The sequence below is a fragment of the Andrena cerasifolii genome, chromosome 6 (genome assembly GCF_050908995.1).
Source record: "Andrena cerasifolii isolate SP2316 chromosome 6, iyAndCera1_principal, whole genome shotgun sequence".
NCBI lineage: Eukaryota > Metazoa > Arthropoda > Insecta > Hymenoptera > Andrenidae > Andrena > Andrena cerasifolii.
Genome location: NC_135123.1, coordinates 7,854,753 through 7,868,200, shown reverse-complemented (window position 1 = coordinate 7,868,200; position 13,448 = coordinate 7,854,753). Strand labels below are relative to the sequence as shown.

General features: G+C 49.9%; 2 protein-coding genes across 5 annotated transcripts in view; one reads left to right on the top strand and one right to left on the bottom strand.

The window, feature by feature from the left end:
• Positions 1-10,412, bottom strand: part of LOC143369869 (uncharacterized) — a 66,082-nt gene extending 55,670 nt beyond the window's left edge. For all 4 annotated transcript variants that reach the window (XM_076814291.1, XM_076814293.1, XM_076814292.1 and 1 more), the window contains exons 1-3: positions 8,930-10,412; positions 8,214-8,326; positions 8,075-8,132 (exon numbers count right to left, since the gene is read on the bottom strand). In XM_076814291.1, the coding sequence (XP_076670406.1) occupies positions 8,075-8,132; positions 8,214-8,326; positions 8,930-8,993 (235 nt within the window). In that variant the 5' untranslated portion in view covers positions 8,994-10,412. The remainder of the gene's footprint in view (positions 1-8,074; positions 8,133-8,213; positions 8,327-8,929) is intronic.
• Positions 10,413-11,099: 687 nt separating this feature from the next.
• Positions 11,100-13,388, top strand: LOC143369877 (acid phosphatase type 7). Its single transcript, XM_076814317.1, has 8 exons — positions 11,100-11,114; positions 11,219-11,586; positions 11,657-11,851; positions 11,918-12,245; positions 12,318-12,500; positions 12,562-12,781; positions 12,886-13,080; positions 13,157-13,388. The coding sequence occupies exons 2-8, from the start codon at positions 11,484-11,486 to the stop codon at positions 13,256-13,258; spliced, it is 1,326 nt and encodes a 441-aa protein (XP_076670432.1). The 5' UTR covers positions 11,100-11,114; positions 11,219-11,483; the 3' UTR covers positions 13,259-13,388.
• Positions 13,389-13,448: the final 60 nt, after the last annotated feature.

Below are 13,448 nucleotides of genomic sequence, written 5' to 3'. Positions count from 1 at the left end.
TAAAGCAAAGGAAAAGGGAGACTTCCATCCATAAAAGAAACCATAATATAGGATAGATCCACATCGGAGGGCAGGTACCAATAACTAAGGGGCAGTAAATTAAGACTGCGATTGATTTAACACAGGTTAAGCTATTCCACGAGTATTCTCAATTATAATTGTTATTAATAAATGTTGGGGAAAAAAATAAACAGAGGGGGAACCGCGGATCTTGTGTTCGAATCCCGTCGCCTGAATTTCCATTTTTCTTTCACAGAAGGGAGCATCCAGCACTCAGAGGGGAGGAAAGGGATCGACAGCGGAAAAGGAGGGAGCCGAGAAAAATCGCAGCGCCTCGCGATCAAAAATTTCGCGGTACCTGAGCCAACCGACTCGGTAATCTTCGCGCTGCGCTTTCCAGCTCGGCGGAGCTGGCGCGGGGCGAGTCCGCGAGCTGCGGTGGGAAAGCAGACGAGCGAGAAAAGCCGCGGAGCCGAGAGGAGCCAGGGCGGCGCTTGCACAGCAATTTCGAGCTCGCGCCACCTCCAGCGGGCTATAACGAGCGAGACGATTAACATTTCCTCCCGCTGGGAACACTCTCTAAAGTAAATCCCGCGCAAAATTCCGACCAGTCACGGTTCGACGTTCCACGGTCCGCAGTTGTTACGCGGAGATTATGTAGGGTGGTTTCAGTGTTTGGGGGAATAATCGTCCACCGACCCCTAGGGTTAGTCAGAGAAGATAGTCACCGGTGGAGAATACACCCCAGAAATCCACAGAGGGTTGCTAACCCTCCGCGTGCCACTCAGTTTTCTTAATAAACCTTCGCACTTTTAGCGAAGCCGGTATCGTCTTCTACACATATTCCCTCGCGCTGCGCGCTCCACTTGAAAGCTGCCGCGAAAAGCTTCTAAACAATTAATTGATTATTAATTCCTTAACTCGCTTCGCCAAAGTGCGCGGCGGCCTTAATCCCGTTGCATAACACCGTCCGTCAAGCGTTCCACGAATCCTGGACGAGTCAACAGCTTGGCTGCCTCAGCGCGTCTTCTCGCCGAGGCGGTTGCACCCTACGCGGCGCTGCCACCCTCTGGGAAGCGTCCAAGCACTGTCTCAGCCTCCCCGAATGTTTCGAAGCGATTTTAGCGAAGCTTTGGAGCAGTGTTGCCAACTCAGATTTTTGAAAATCCGCAGGGGAGAGTAAAACTTTCCGTAGGATTCCGTAGATCCCCCTTTGAAAAATCAGATGATCTGCGGATTTTCTTCGTAAGCGTTAATTGTTACATGTATGAAAGAAGCTAATTCCCTTGCTCAGAAAAATAGATTCTAAGACCAAAAAGTAGTGTCTCGCTTTGTACAAATTTTGTATTAAATAAATTCACCAATTATATTTAATACCTATTTTTTCATTTACACAAGTTTCGTGTAAATTAGACAGGAATAATCATTTAGTTAAAGTTTTCTTGTGTTTTTGATAAGAATTATCAACATTACTCCAGAAATATAATTTTAGCATTATTTTTTTCAGTTTCTCTAGAATTCTCCAGAAATATGATCTCATTTCTGATTTCTCGAGAATAAAAAATATCGAGAAATCAGGAACAGTACTTGCGTCGCTTGACGCGGCGCGACCATCCGGGGACCAGTTTCCTAACTGTACAGCCCAGCTAGCTGGTGCACCGTGCACGCGTGCACGCTTTACAACCGTATCGTCAGTCATTGCGTGGCTGACGGTTGGCTACACGCGCGGCATCCGATGCTTCCACGCCCTTTGGACACGCCGACGAAACGACGAAATCTGCTGGTTCGTCGCGCAGAGTTCCGGGTTGCAGGGGCGGCTGCTGGAGGCTTGGCAATTTTTCATTTCAACCGGCGAGGTATTTCACTCTGCGGCGTCAACTGTTCCCCGAGAGAAAGACACCTCTCGAGCGACCATAATGGCGGCTGGGTGCCGCGCAACTTCTCCAACGTTCCGTGCAATTACATCACGCCTGCCCACGGAGGATGCTTTGTCTGGCGACGTTTTCCTCGGTCACCAGTTTCCAAGACGACGTTCCTGCGGTAGGATATATAATGGAAACGGGCCGAGGGAAGAGCGAGTTGGGTCACGAAGGCGATCTTCAAGGAGCCTCGGTTACATCATCGGTAAATGCACGGACTGTGCTTCTCGCGAGATCTTCGGTATTTTTATTTATGTGCCATCCGCTTTCTTTCTTTTTTCATTTTTTGCAACAGCGAGAGTTTCTCTCCCGCAAGATAAACAAGCGAAGTAAATTAATCTTTGCGCAACTCGTAGCGACGCGTAATGGGGTCCTACGTGTCGCGCGCGTCCCTCGCCGCTCCAGACACCGACTCGTTGCATGCAAATTTGCGGCCAGGCCAGGCGAAAGAGCGCACACCGGTTACCTGCTCTCTTCACCGCCCAAAGTACTTCGAATCTCGCCGTGTCTAACGCCATTTAGCAATCTAAATGCTAACGAGCCTGGCGGGCTCTAGCTCCGGGACCTGCATTTTCTTCCCCCGCCCCTTGCGTTTCGGTCGCCGCGACATAAACAGGGGGAGGTTAGGAGCGTGCCGAACGGAACGTGGCGTTCACCCGAGAACAGTGGATGCATTCCGGATCGAACGTCCGGGGTCAGGCTTTACGGATCGGTTCCGCGGAATTGCTGAAATCGTTTCGTTCCCCCTCCCAAGGCACGCGGATGTTCGCCCGCTCGCTCGCTCGCTCGCTCGCCAGAGCTCTTCTCCTCGCAGCGGCGTGAAAGTAAATTCGATTAGCCTCGGCCACTTTCCACTCGCTATAGGGGGCGGCAAATTCGATTGACGCCGCGATAAGATCGATCCATTAGCAGCGGGAAACGTGTCGTCTAAATTCTCTAAATTGTCTAGATTGCTTTGCGCGCACGCCCGCGTAATCTGGAGCACTCGGGGGCGAGGAACGTCGGCGATCGAAGAGGATCCGTGTGGGCTCGATGGGATGGGGGGACAGGACTCGTTCCCCGCGACCAATCCACGTCCATTCGCGAACCTCCAGCTCTCGATCGTTCGAGGAACGCTTCAACGGCGACGGATTTGGGTCGAATTTTTGCCCCGGCCACTAGAATATATATTCCAGCCCGTGCGAATGAAGAAGAACGGGCGATTTTCCCCTCGAGAGGAGTGACGGGGGGTGGAGGAGCTGCACGTGTACGGCCCTCGAATAATTGGAGAATAATCGATCCAACGCAGCTAACTGTCGCCATTGAGAAAAACTTGGTAGCAAAGGAACGCGATCGGTGCGGCGGTGCCCCATCTTCTAAAAATATAGAATGAAATTCGTAGCGTTTACGGGATGACCCGATAACCGATGCGCGCAGGGTATAAATACCTTGCACCCATCTATTTTTTACCACCCTTTCACCCTTCCTTTTCACGCCCCGTATATCCAACACCTCCTACACACACCGTGTGCTCGCTCACCCATCTTTCCACGACACGCCGCGCAGCCCCGTGAACGTAGAAACCGCGTACCTATCCTCCTTTTTTTTCTTCTAAATAGTTTTTATTCAGGTACACGGTTTTACAGTATTACAGTTGTACAATTGTAGCGAATAATCTATCATCTAGGACTTTGCATTAAGTTTGCATCCAGCATAAGTTCACAGCCAGTTTTGTATTATTTGTTTTATTAAATCGTATGTAAGATGTTTTTTCTTTCTCGCTATTCCCCAAGTGGGTGGCGTTTCTAGTATATTAACTTCTGGAATTTTTTTTACTTCTTTCAAGTTTTTTATGGGGATCTCACTTCTTTTTACAAAGATAATTTGCATAGGGAATGACTTGAGATAATTTTGAATATTACATTTATTATTATCTTCTATTTTTTGTGATTTATTTGATAATACTCTTTTTTGTCCTCAACTTTTTTATGTATGTACTTGGCGTATTTTTTTTTGCTTTTTTGAAGTTTTTTATGGGGATCTCACTTATTTTTACAAAGATAATTTGCATAAGGAATGATTTGAGATAAATTTTAATATTACATTTATTATTATCTTCTATTTTTTGTGGTTTATTTGATAATACTCTTTTTCGTCCTCGATTTTTTTATGTATGTACTTGGCGTATTTTTTTTACTTTTTTGAAGTTTTTTTATGGGGATCTCACTTCTTTTTACAAAGATAATTTGCATAAGGAATGATTTGAGATAATTTTTAATATTACATTTATTATTATCTTCTATTTTTTTGTGATTTATTTGATAATACTCTTTTTCGTCCTCGACTTTTTTATGTATGTACTTGGCGTATTTTTTTTACTTTTTTGAAGTTTTTTATGGAGATCTCACTTCTTTTTACAAAGATAATTTGCATAGGGAATGACTTCAGATAATTTTTAATATTATAACTTACAAATTATCACGGGACAGAATTAAGGACAAATCCAGTCACAGTATTATTTTAAATCCCCAGTTTAGTTACGAATAAGAAACACTTTAATAATATTCAAACATGTCGCAATTCAAATTTCGACAACTTACCTTGTATTTGAGACTGCATTTTAGTTGCAATTCAATGGTACAACGATACATATTTGCAAAAACACGTTTATAACTTGGTCATAACTTGACGGTAAGCTGTCAAAATTTGGAGTAGCTTGCACAGTGAAGATAGCGATTGACGAACGAAACATGTGTTAGTTTCTTTTTGGCCGAAGGTGTGCGTATAACGCGTATGCGTATTATGTCGACAAAATTTGTTCGGAGAATAAGAAGAAGAAGAATGAGAAGAATAATTACAATATCCCTGTTATGCGTGGACCGATTTAATTAAATTCGGTCTTATTCGAAAGCTGGTATGCGGTTTACACAAGAAAAATGCCTTTAAATTTCGAAAATATAGCAGGCGTGATGAGATATTAATGAAATAAGTTTCAGGTTAGGTTGCCGTGCGACGAGTAAATAATAGTAGCAACAGTCGACATATACAGGGTGTCTTCCATGTACTTGGCATCGAGACACTACCGCGCCTCTAGCTATCTATCTATAAACCTATCTATACACATATTTACAGCGTAGAAGTATAGACGCGCGTGCATGTAATTATGTCGTCTAAACGTATGCAATGATATAGCATGTCCGATGGATCGTGGCTGGTACCTCCGTCGGGTCTATACGGCGTACCTATCCCCCTCCAGCAGCGCTACTCGGTGCTCTTCTCTTTTCCCCCTCCAGTTGCACCTCTTGCTCCTCTTGCTGCTGTCCCGACCGTTCGCAATGGCACGTATCCAGTAATTGTCCCGTGCGCGCGGTGCGTGCGACACTCTTCCCCATTTTCCGCGCCTAACGCTCCCTCGAGCCTGAACCACGGGGAACGACACCCTCGAAAATTCGCAGCGGGGTCTCGATTAACCGTTCCGCCACGACTTTCCGTTTCCCCGGCGCATCTGGGGCCGGTGGAAAAAAGAAGGAGGTGATCCCCTTTAAGGGGTCCCCATGCTCGAGCCGCGCGGAGATCGCGCGCGAGAGTGTTCACGCTCGAGGACCCACTCTTGTCCCCGATACGATTCTTCTCCAATTTTCTACCCGCTATACAGCACCGAGCACCGAGCGAGAAGAGATTTGAGATTTTCGGCGAAGTTGAGGAGAATACGCGGCACGGATCAAAGTCGAATGGGAAAGTTTTATCGAGGCGAGGGTGGATCCAAGTGGTGGCGTAACAGGTATCGATTCGAGGGGTTGAATTTCGCGAGAAACAAGTCGAGGAGAAGAGAGCGAAGAGCCTGCGACTCTGTCTGAATTCACCGCGGAGAGCACGAATGTTATACACTGCCCAGTGGAACGCTCCGGAACCGCGTAAGGAAATCGCTGGGAATCGAATTTCGCCTCGCGGTTATGTCGATAGACGAACACCGCCAACCGGTTTCGCTCCACATTTCCGCCAGTTACAGCGAATTCCTCTGAATCCCCGCGATAAGTGCAGTCAGCGGTACGGAAAGAACGGTTCCAACTTGCTCGTTGTCGCTCGATCGCCTGGCTATCTCGATCGCGCTGCTCCCGAAACGCGTGAGAACGGGCGAGGCGATTTTTCGTTATCGATCCGCAGCGCGGCTGAATTCCTGACTCGCAATTAAACCGTAATCCGATGCACTTTTACGAGCCGGCAGCCCGACCGCCGACCCGTCGCTAATGGTGCGCATTTTTCGAGGCTCCGCAGCGCCTGGTCGACCGTTAAAAGTCGCTCGCTCGGCAAGACTCGGTTAATTACCGACCGATTGACAAAAGTCGTAAACCTAATTACCCGATAATGCCTGTCGTGCTAATCGCCAACGCATTACGCGCGGCACAACGAAATGGAAGGCAAACTTACCGTCGGCAACGACGACTAAACAACTTCGCCACCGCGAGCATGGAAATCTGCCGTCGGTATATCGCAGCCGTGCTCGCGCGCGCTAGATTTCCTGACAGAGCGAGGAGGAAGGGGGACGATATTACAGAGCAGGAGCAGTCCCGGAGGTGTATACGGGCGAGGAGTTTACGAGCGCGTCAACGGAGAGGCCACCTTCCTTTTCCCGCGACGCGAGAAAGTTGCATAGAAAACACGGAGTCCCCACCGGGGCGACCTAATAACCGCGCGCGTCCAACGCCGATTGCCTCTCTAACCCAGAAACTGCAACAGTCGCGGATTCCTCGTCTCCGTTTTCGAGCACGAAACGCCGGGCAATAAGCGCGGCGCTGAACAGTCGAGGCATCCGCGAGAGGCAACGAGAACTCGTGTCTGCAAGTGACGGAGTGAAAGAGTGAAACGAGAGATGGGGCCCGCATACGCTGCGGGGGCCAAACGCGACCTTAAAAAGCAACGTCGCCTACTTCGACGGACGGAGAAAGACAGACCGCCAGCGACGGACAGACAGAGAGAGAGAGAGAGAGAGAGAGGGAGAGAGAAAGAGAGAGAGAGAGCGATAGATAGAGAGGCAAGAGAAAAGAAAGAGGAGCAATCACCTTCCGTATCGACGGGGATCCAGCGAGCGCGATCGGCGATTAACGGTAATCGGTCAGAAATCAGGCAAGGATCCCGATCCTCGTTGGTCGCGCATCCTCGTGATCCTAGAACGCTCGTCCACGTAGCACCAACCTGCCATCTGGATCGTCGTCCTGTTTCCCTCGACCGGTAAGCCGAGCAAACGGGCACAGGAGCACGCAACGCACCGTAGACAACACCGTTCACGTACCACGAGCCACGAACTCGCGGAAACAACGCACTGGCCACTGGCACTCGGCTCACTCGCGCCAACGACCCTCGCTGGTTCCCCGGGCTTGCTGGCTCTGCTGGCTTCCTGGTCACGCGCTCGGGACCACTGTAATGGTGTGTCGCGGGGCTGGCAAGGCGGAAAATCCTGCGCTGACGGTAGGCCCGTGCACGCCGCGCCGCGACCTGGAGGTTAGGAGGAAGGTAGGAGCGCGCGAGACACCGCGGAACCGCTGGCACGTATGGACGGTTCCGTACTAGCGAGGACCAAGCCTGAGTAGCGTGACAGCGGTATACATTCGAAGGTTAGATCGACTCGGTTCCCGTGAGTGCCGCGGCCCGCGGCTCTTTCGCCGTGTTCCCCGGTTCCCCCGGGCCCCTCCACCTCGTCCCCGATCGCCAATCCCCCCTAGCCGAGTCGCCATCGCAGAGACGAGCGGCGACCTGAGCGTTTACCTGGCGAACGCCGGAATCGCACGAGGGGACACGAAATCGGCCGACGATTCAACCTGCCCGCACCTTTCGATCCGCACGATTACCGCGATTCTGCGAGGGCAGACCATTCGTGCAGGCCGGGACCCCTGTCGCGTCGTCGCGCGACATGCGAGCCTCCGGGAGGGTGGACGACGTCGGGTTTCCCTTCGCCAAAGTGCAATGTAACGTAGAATGTAACTTTCCGGGTAATGGGGGGGATCAGACCGAGGCGGATTGGATTTCACTGCGCGAACAGATTAGGGGGAACGCCGAAGGGGGCGCGACCTGCGTCGCGATCGAAAATCCATACCACCCGATCAACGTTGCTCGAAGAATATGTAGAAAGTATCTCTAAAAAGTTCGTACGAAAGAGATGATTTCGGAGAGACACTCACCCATCTTGTTTCCGCTCCTCCTCCGCACTCGCAGGCATATCGTTCTCGACTCGATGCACTGTGCAAACAAACCAGCCGATTAATTCCTTATGCCTCGGTAAACGAACCTAAGCGGGTTCTCGATTAAACGTTAATTTACCTTGTATATGTATTGAATGACTTCGGACTGACTGGCATTCTCCAGCGTGCTACCATTAATCTGTAAAATTTCATCGGCCACCTCCAGCGTGTCCGCGGTGTGGGCCGGCGAACCTGCGCCATATTTCAAACCATTCGAAGTATTAGCAACTCGGTGTTCCGAAATAATTGCACCCATGCATGTCATTCACAGATGGCGGTGCGTGTGGAAATTGAAAAGCGTTTAAGGCATAGAGAAAGTGATGCTCGATGAGAACGAGGCTTGTCGGTTTCGGTATCAGTAGAAGAGGAGACCGCTAGGCCGGCCAGTAGACAGTGGCGATACACGAGCGGACGAGCAATCCAATTACTTGGCGTAATAGAAACGCGTCTTACGCGACGACTAACCTTCGTTTAAAAAAGGGGGAACGAAAGGAGGAGTATCAGTACGAAGATGCAGTTTACTAAACGTGCTTGACAACCGAGTTTGTTAGTTGCTCGCTCATTAGGCGACACGGACGTGCCGCTAATTAAGAAACAATTACCACAACACGATAAACGAAGGGTGCTCTCGTTTCGATCGTGTAAATGAGATTTTATAATTGAGCGGCCACTCAAGGGCACTCTTCGACTTTTATTCTTATCTGTCACCTTGCCCTTCCGCGTCTCGCGATCAAATACAGAGAGACCTCGCGGGTGTGCGTTGCATGGCCGACTGATCTGGACATCGATGCTTACCGTACAATTTGATCTTGTCATTGTGGTTGATCAGTATGATAATGTATCCCCCTAGATCGACCATCTTCGCTGGCGTGCCGCGCGCGGCAGACGCTGCTCTACTCGATCACAGGTGGAGATAGAGAGCGATGCTCCTCGGTCGAGAGGGTCGACGCGTCGCGCACTAATACATACCCGTCATCACCGAAACCACGATTCGCCGATGATGTGAACGTCGTTACCGCGTGCCATTCCTTCCGTATCCTCTCGCATCTTCGCGTTCGATGGCACTATCGACCTCGCGCGCGACCTACTTTTCACCCGACAATACCACCGTTTCTGTAAACGCACCAACGCATCTTTCCCCCTCGTTTTCCTCCGAACCCGCGATCTCCAACGGTCCAGGCACAGTTTTTTCGATCGGCCGATCGTGATTCGTGCAACAGTCGGGACGCCCGCGAGTTTCAAACTTCACTAACGGTTACTTTAAAGCCCGAACGAACCAGCCCCGTCCGTCGGCTGCACGCGTCAGCTACGAAAAGCCAGCAGGGAAAGTGGCAGCGAATATTCCTGCGAATCGTTTCGCTAGAGCATCGATGGCGAGAATCGTGTCTCCGCCGGAAATTCTATTTCATGGTTACGTCTGCTGTAACGTCCCCGAGCCTCGAAGCGGCTCGCGTAAGAAGGTTATGTGGCGAGGCTTTAACGCCTGTTTCCGCTCTTGGTTGTCGCGGCGCGCGGCGCCAACAGTCTGGAGGAAACCCTCGTCGGGGCCCCGTGTGTGGGCCCCCCTACATCCTCCTGAGGATATCCTCTTCCTCCAACGATTCACAAGAGTTTAGAACCGCTCAAGTCCCGGCTTATTGATCAGAGCGTTCGCCGAGCACGGCTCCTCGCTCGCTTCGATCATCCTGGCTCCTTGCATCCTCGAGCGTACGGCTCTCGGCGAGTGGCATTCGGGAATCACGAGGACGTCTCGGTTAGACGAGACCCGATTCCCACCGACAATCCTCATGCTAGCTCTCGTCCAGCTCCTTCCACGCCAGCCTCCTGCGCTCTTATGCAATTCTACTCTAGGGATTATCGTCTTCCTCACCCTCTTCCAAGTATATACATCCACGAGGATCGGTGACAGATCAATTCTAGCCGAACGGTCCTTATCGATGCACCGTGCACGGCGACCATTCGCAAACGCCTGCTCGATCCTCGCGATGCATCCTCCTCCTCGTTATCCGATCCCGTGTGCTCCAGAGATCTGGCACGAGCCTCCAGCGGATACGGCCACCCTTGCTCTGCCCTTGCTCTGATATCGCGCAATCCTTTCGCTGGCTGATCCCAGGCTACTCTCCTCGATCGCGACCATTCACTGACACTGCCCCGCGAGCGCGTAATTCGCGGATCGTCCTTTCCCGTTTCCCGCGACGTCCACGGCTTTCCGAACTATCGGCGAGGATGGGTGTGAACCTGTGCGTGTTAACCGACGGCGGCAGCAGCCCTGACATCGCTTGTCGCCCCTTCATCTTCAGCCCTCGCCGCCAAGCGGCGTCAGCGGCGGCCGTCCCACGGCGCCGACGTCGCTCTCGTGGCGGCAACCCCCCCCCCCCCCCATCTTCGTCCAGCCAAATCTCAAACAATTTCGCCTGACACACTCCGCTACCTTCCAAATTCTCTTCTCTCTCCGCGTCCTTCTGTCCGCGAGGCGATCCTCGCGAGATAGAGCTTCGCGGCGCAGTTTTTAAGATCATCGCGGATCCAGGGAATACAGCAACAACTCGCGTTAATTTCCTTTAGATCGCGCCTTCGGCTTTGTTTCGGGACGCCTTTGATCAATACGCCGGAAGCTACAGACTACTCATCGCCCAAAAGTTCCGCTACAGCTGCTTTTGTTCTAAGGCCTGCTCGCCGACTGCGATCAACCGTGAAACGTAATATTAAAGTTGACTGACGTCGCGACGTTGCCAGCTATTATCGATTACGAACGCCACTTAGCTTTCTAACTCGACGTTTACATTCTGCAAATCAGGATTTCTAGTAGAATAATGCTTAATAATGCTCGTCCTTTCCTTCGATTCAATTTCTGAATGCTCTACGCGCATCGAACGAATTCTAACGAATTATAATCGCAGGTGAGATGGCGCTATCGCATGGCTTCAAGATGGAAACAGTTATTCGACCAGGGGCTCGAACCTTGCCTCTCGGTCCCTAGGTAACCGTCTCTGTGAAACATTCGGTGCAAACGTGTCCCGTAACCGACGATCTCGTTTGTTGGATCTTTGCACAGCGCGATAAACGAGTGTTCGATGTTTCCAGCTCGGCGTAGGTAGCAGATAGAGGTTCCCCTGATAATGCCCTGACTCATTGCATCTGACGCGCGATCTTGAGCGATCGGTGCACGCGTCTAACTACGCATAAATGCACCAAGGCTTTGTCATTGCACGAACAAGCACAGCGATGCATCGAACCGTCTCGCATCGCGGAATCATCGAAGCCTGAGGGCTTAGAACCAAGTACAAGTTTCCAAAGAAGATTCTATTGACTGTAATTGCTGCAAAAGTTGCCAGAGCTTTTATTAAAAATGATTTCGTTTATCCCTCTGTTGGTGACTTTGTCCTCGATCTCTGGCTCGCTGTGCGATGTTATTTATTACCAACCAGAGGCTGTACACCTTTCCTACGGAGGTAAGAGCGATCTTTCAGACCACTGGGCATAGATTATTTATAAAAAGAACCGTAATACACCGTGCTTCAGATAGTACGCGTGACATTGTTGTCACTTGGAGCACTAGGAACGACACAGAGGAGTCTGTCGTAGAATACGGAATAGGTGATCTCAGCCTCACTGCCACAGGATACTCTAGTCTCTTCGTTGACGGTGGAGATGAGAAGCAAAGGCAATATATCCACAGGGTGTGGTTGAAAAACTTAACACCTAGCAGCAAGTATTGTAAGTTGAATGGTTTTCTAATTTCCCACCAATTTATACAAGAATCTTGTACGTTGAAATTTTCAGTTTACCACTGCGGCAGCAAGTACGGATGGTCGGACATATTTTACCTGAAAACTACTCCTGACCAGTCAGCAGAGTGGTCGCCTCGTATTGTCATATTCGGCGACATGGGTAACGAGAATGCTCAAAGTTTATCGAGATTGCAGGAGGAGACGCAACGTGGGATGTACGACGCCGCGATTCACGTCGGAGATTTCGCGTACGATATGAACACCGACAACGCACGCGTCGGGGACGAGTTCATGAAGCAAATAGAAGGGATCGCTGCTTACTTACCCTACATGACGGTGCCTGGCAACCACGAAGAGAGATACAATTTCAGTAACTACAGGTCGGATTTTCTTTCAGTCACGACGTTCCGAAATGATTCTCCGTGAAATTTCTGCCAATGTGAATTTTGTAGGGCGCGCTTCACGATGCCTGGAGATAGCGAAGGTCTGTGGTATAGTTTTAACGTGGGACCTGTCCACTTCATAGCCATAGAGACGGAAGCTTATTACTTCATGAATTACGGTATAAAGCAGGTGGTGAAACAGTATCAATGGCTGGAGAAGGATTTGGAGGAAGCCAACAAGCCTGAGAACAGGTAAATCTGCGATCATTCTCTTATTGCGATCGTAATAAAGATTAATAACAATGGAATACAGGGCACGGAGGCCGTGGATCGTAACGTTCGGTCACAGACCGATGTACTGCAGCAATGCAAATGCCGACGACTGCACCAATCACCAGAGTCTCGTCAGAGTTGGGCTGCCGTTCTTGAATTGGTTCGGTCTCGAAGATCTCTTTCATAAGCACAAGGTGGATTTATTATTGTGGGCTCACGAGCACAGTTACGAGCGTATGTGGCCCATGTACAACTTCAAGGTAGTTCCCGTTGCCTCCTGTCGTTTTGAATTCTAGACTTTCTTTTAATGGATTTAGTCGGTAGCGAGTGGAGAATAAATAAGAGATGATGGAAATAATCGTAGGTAGAAAACGGTAGTTACGAAGAACCGTATAGGAATTACAAGGCACCTGTGCACATAGTAACTGGATCGGCCGGTTGCAAGGAAGGTAGAGAAAAGTTCGTCCCAGATAAACCAGCATGGTCTGCGTACCGTAGCTCGGATTATGGATACACAAGAATGAAGGCGTACAACTGGACTCATCTTTATCTAGAACAGGTATCGGAGTCTGGTGACATAGGTGGGAGGTAAATGACAATTATTCTCTGCGATTTACAACACTCGATTGACGCAGGTGTCGGACGACAAGGATGGCGATGTTCTGGATCGGGTTTGGCTCATAAAGGACGACACTTTCCCGGCGTACAATATAGATCACCTAGAAAACAAACTATGAAGCGCAGTTTAGGACAAATTGAAATGATACGCAGACATATCGTTGTAGTTAGTTATCTTATCTCTTTCGATAATGTACCAAGTTCTTTTTATGGTAAATAGGAAAATTGTATATATACGTAAACCTGAAATGGTAGTCTTCGATTCTAATTTTCTTTAAAAACACGTCCTCCTCCCCGTTCCCTTCTCGC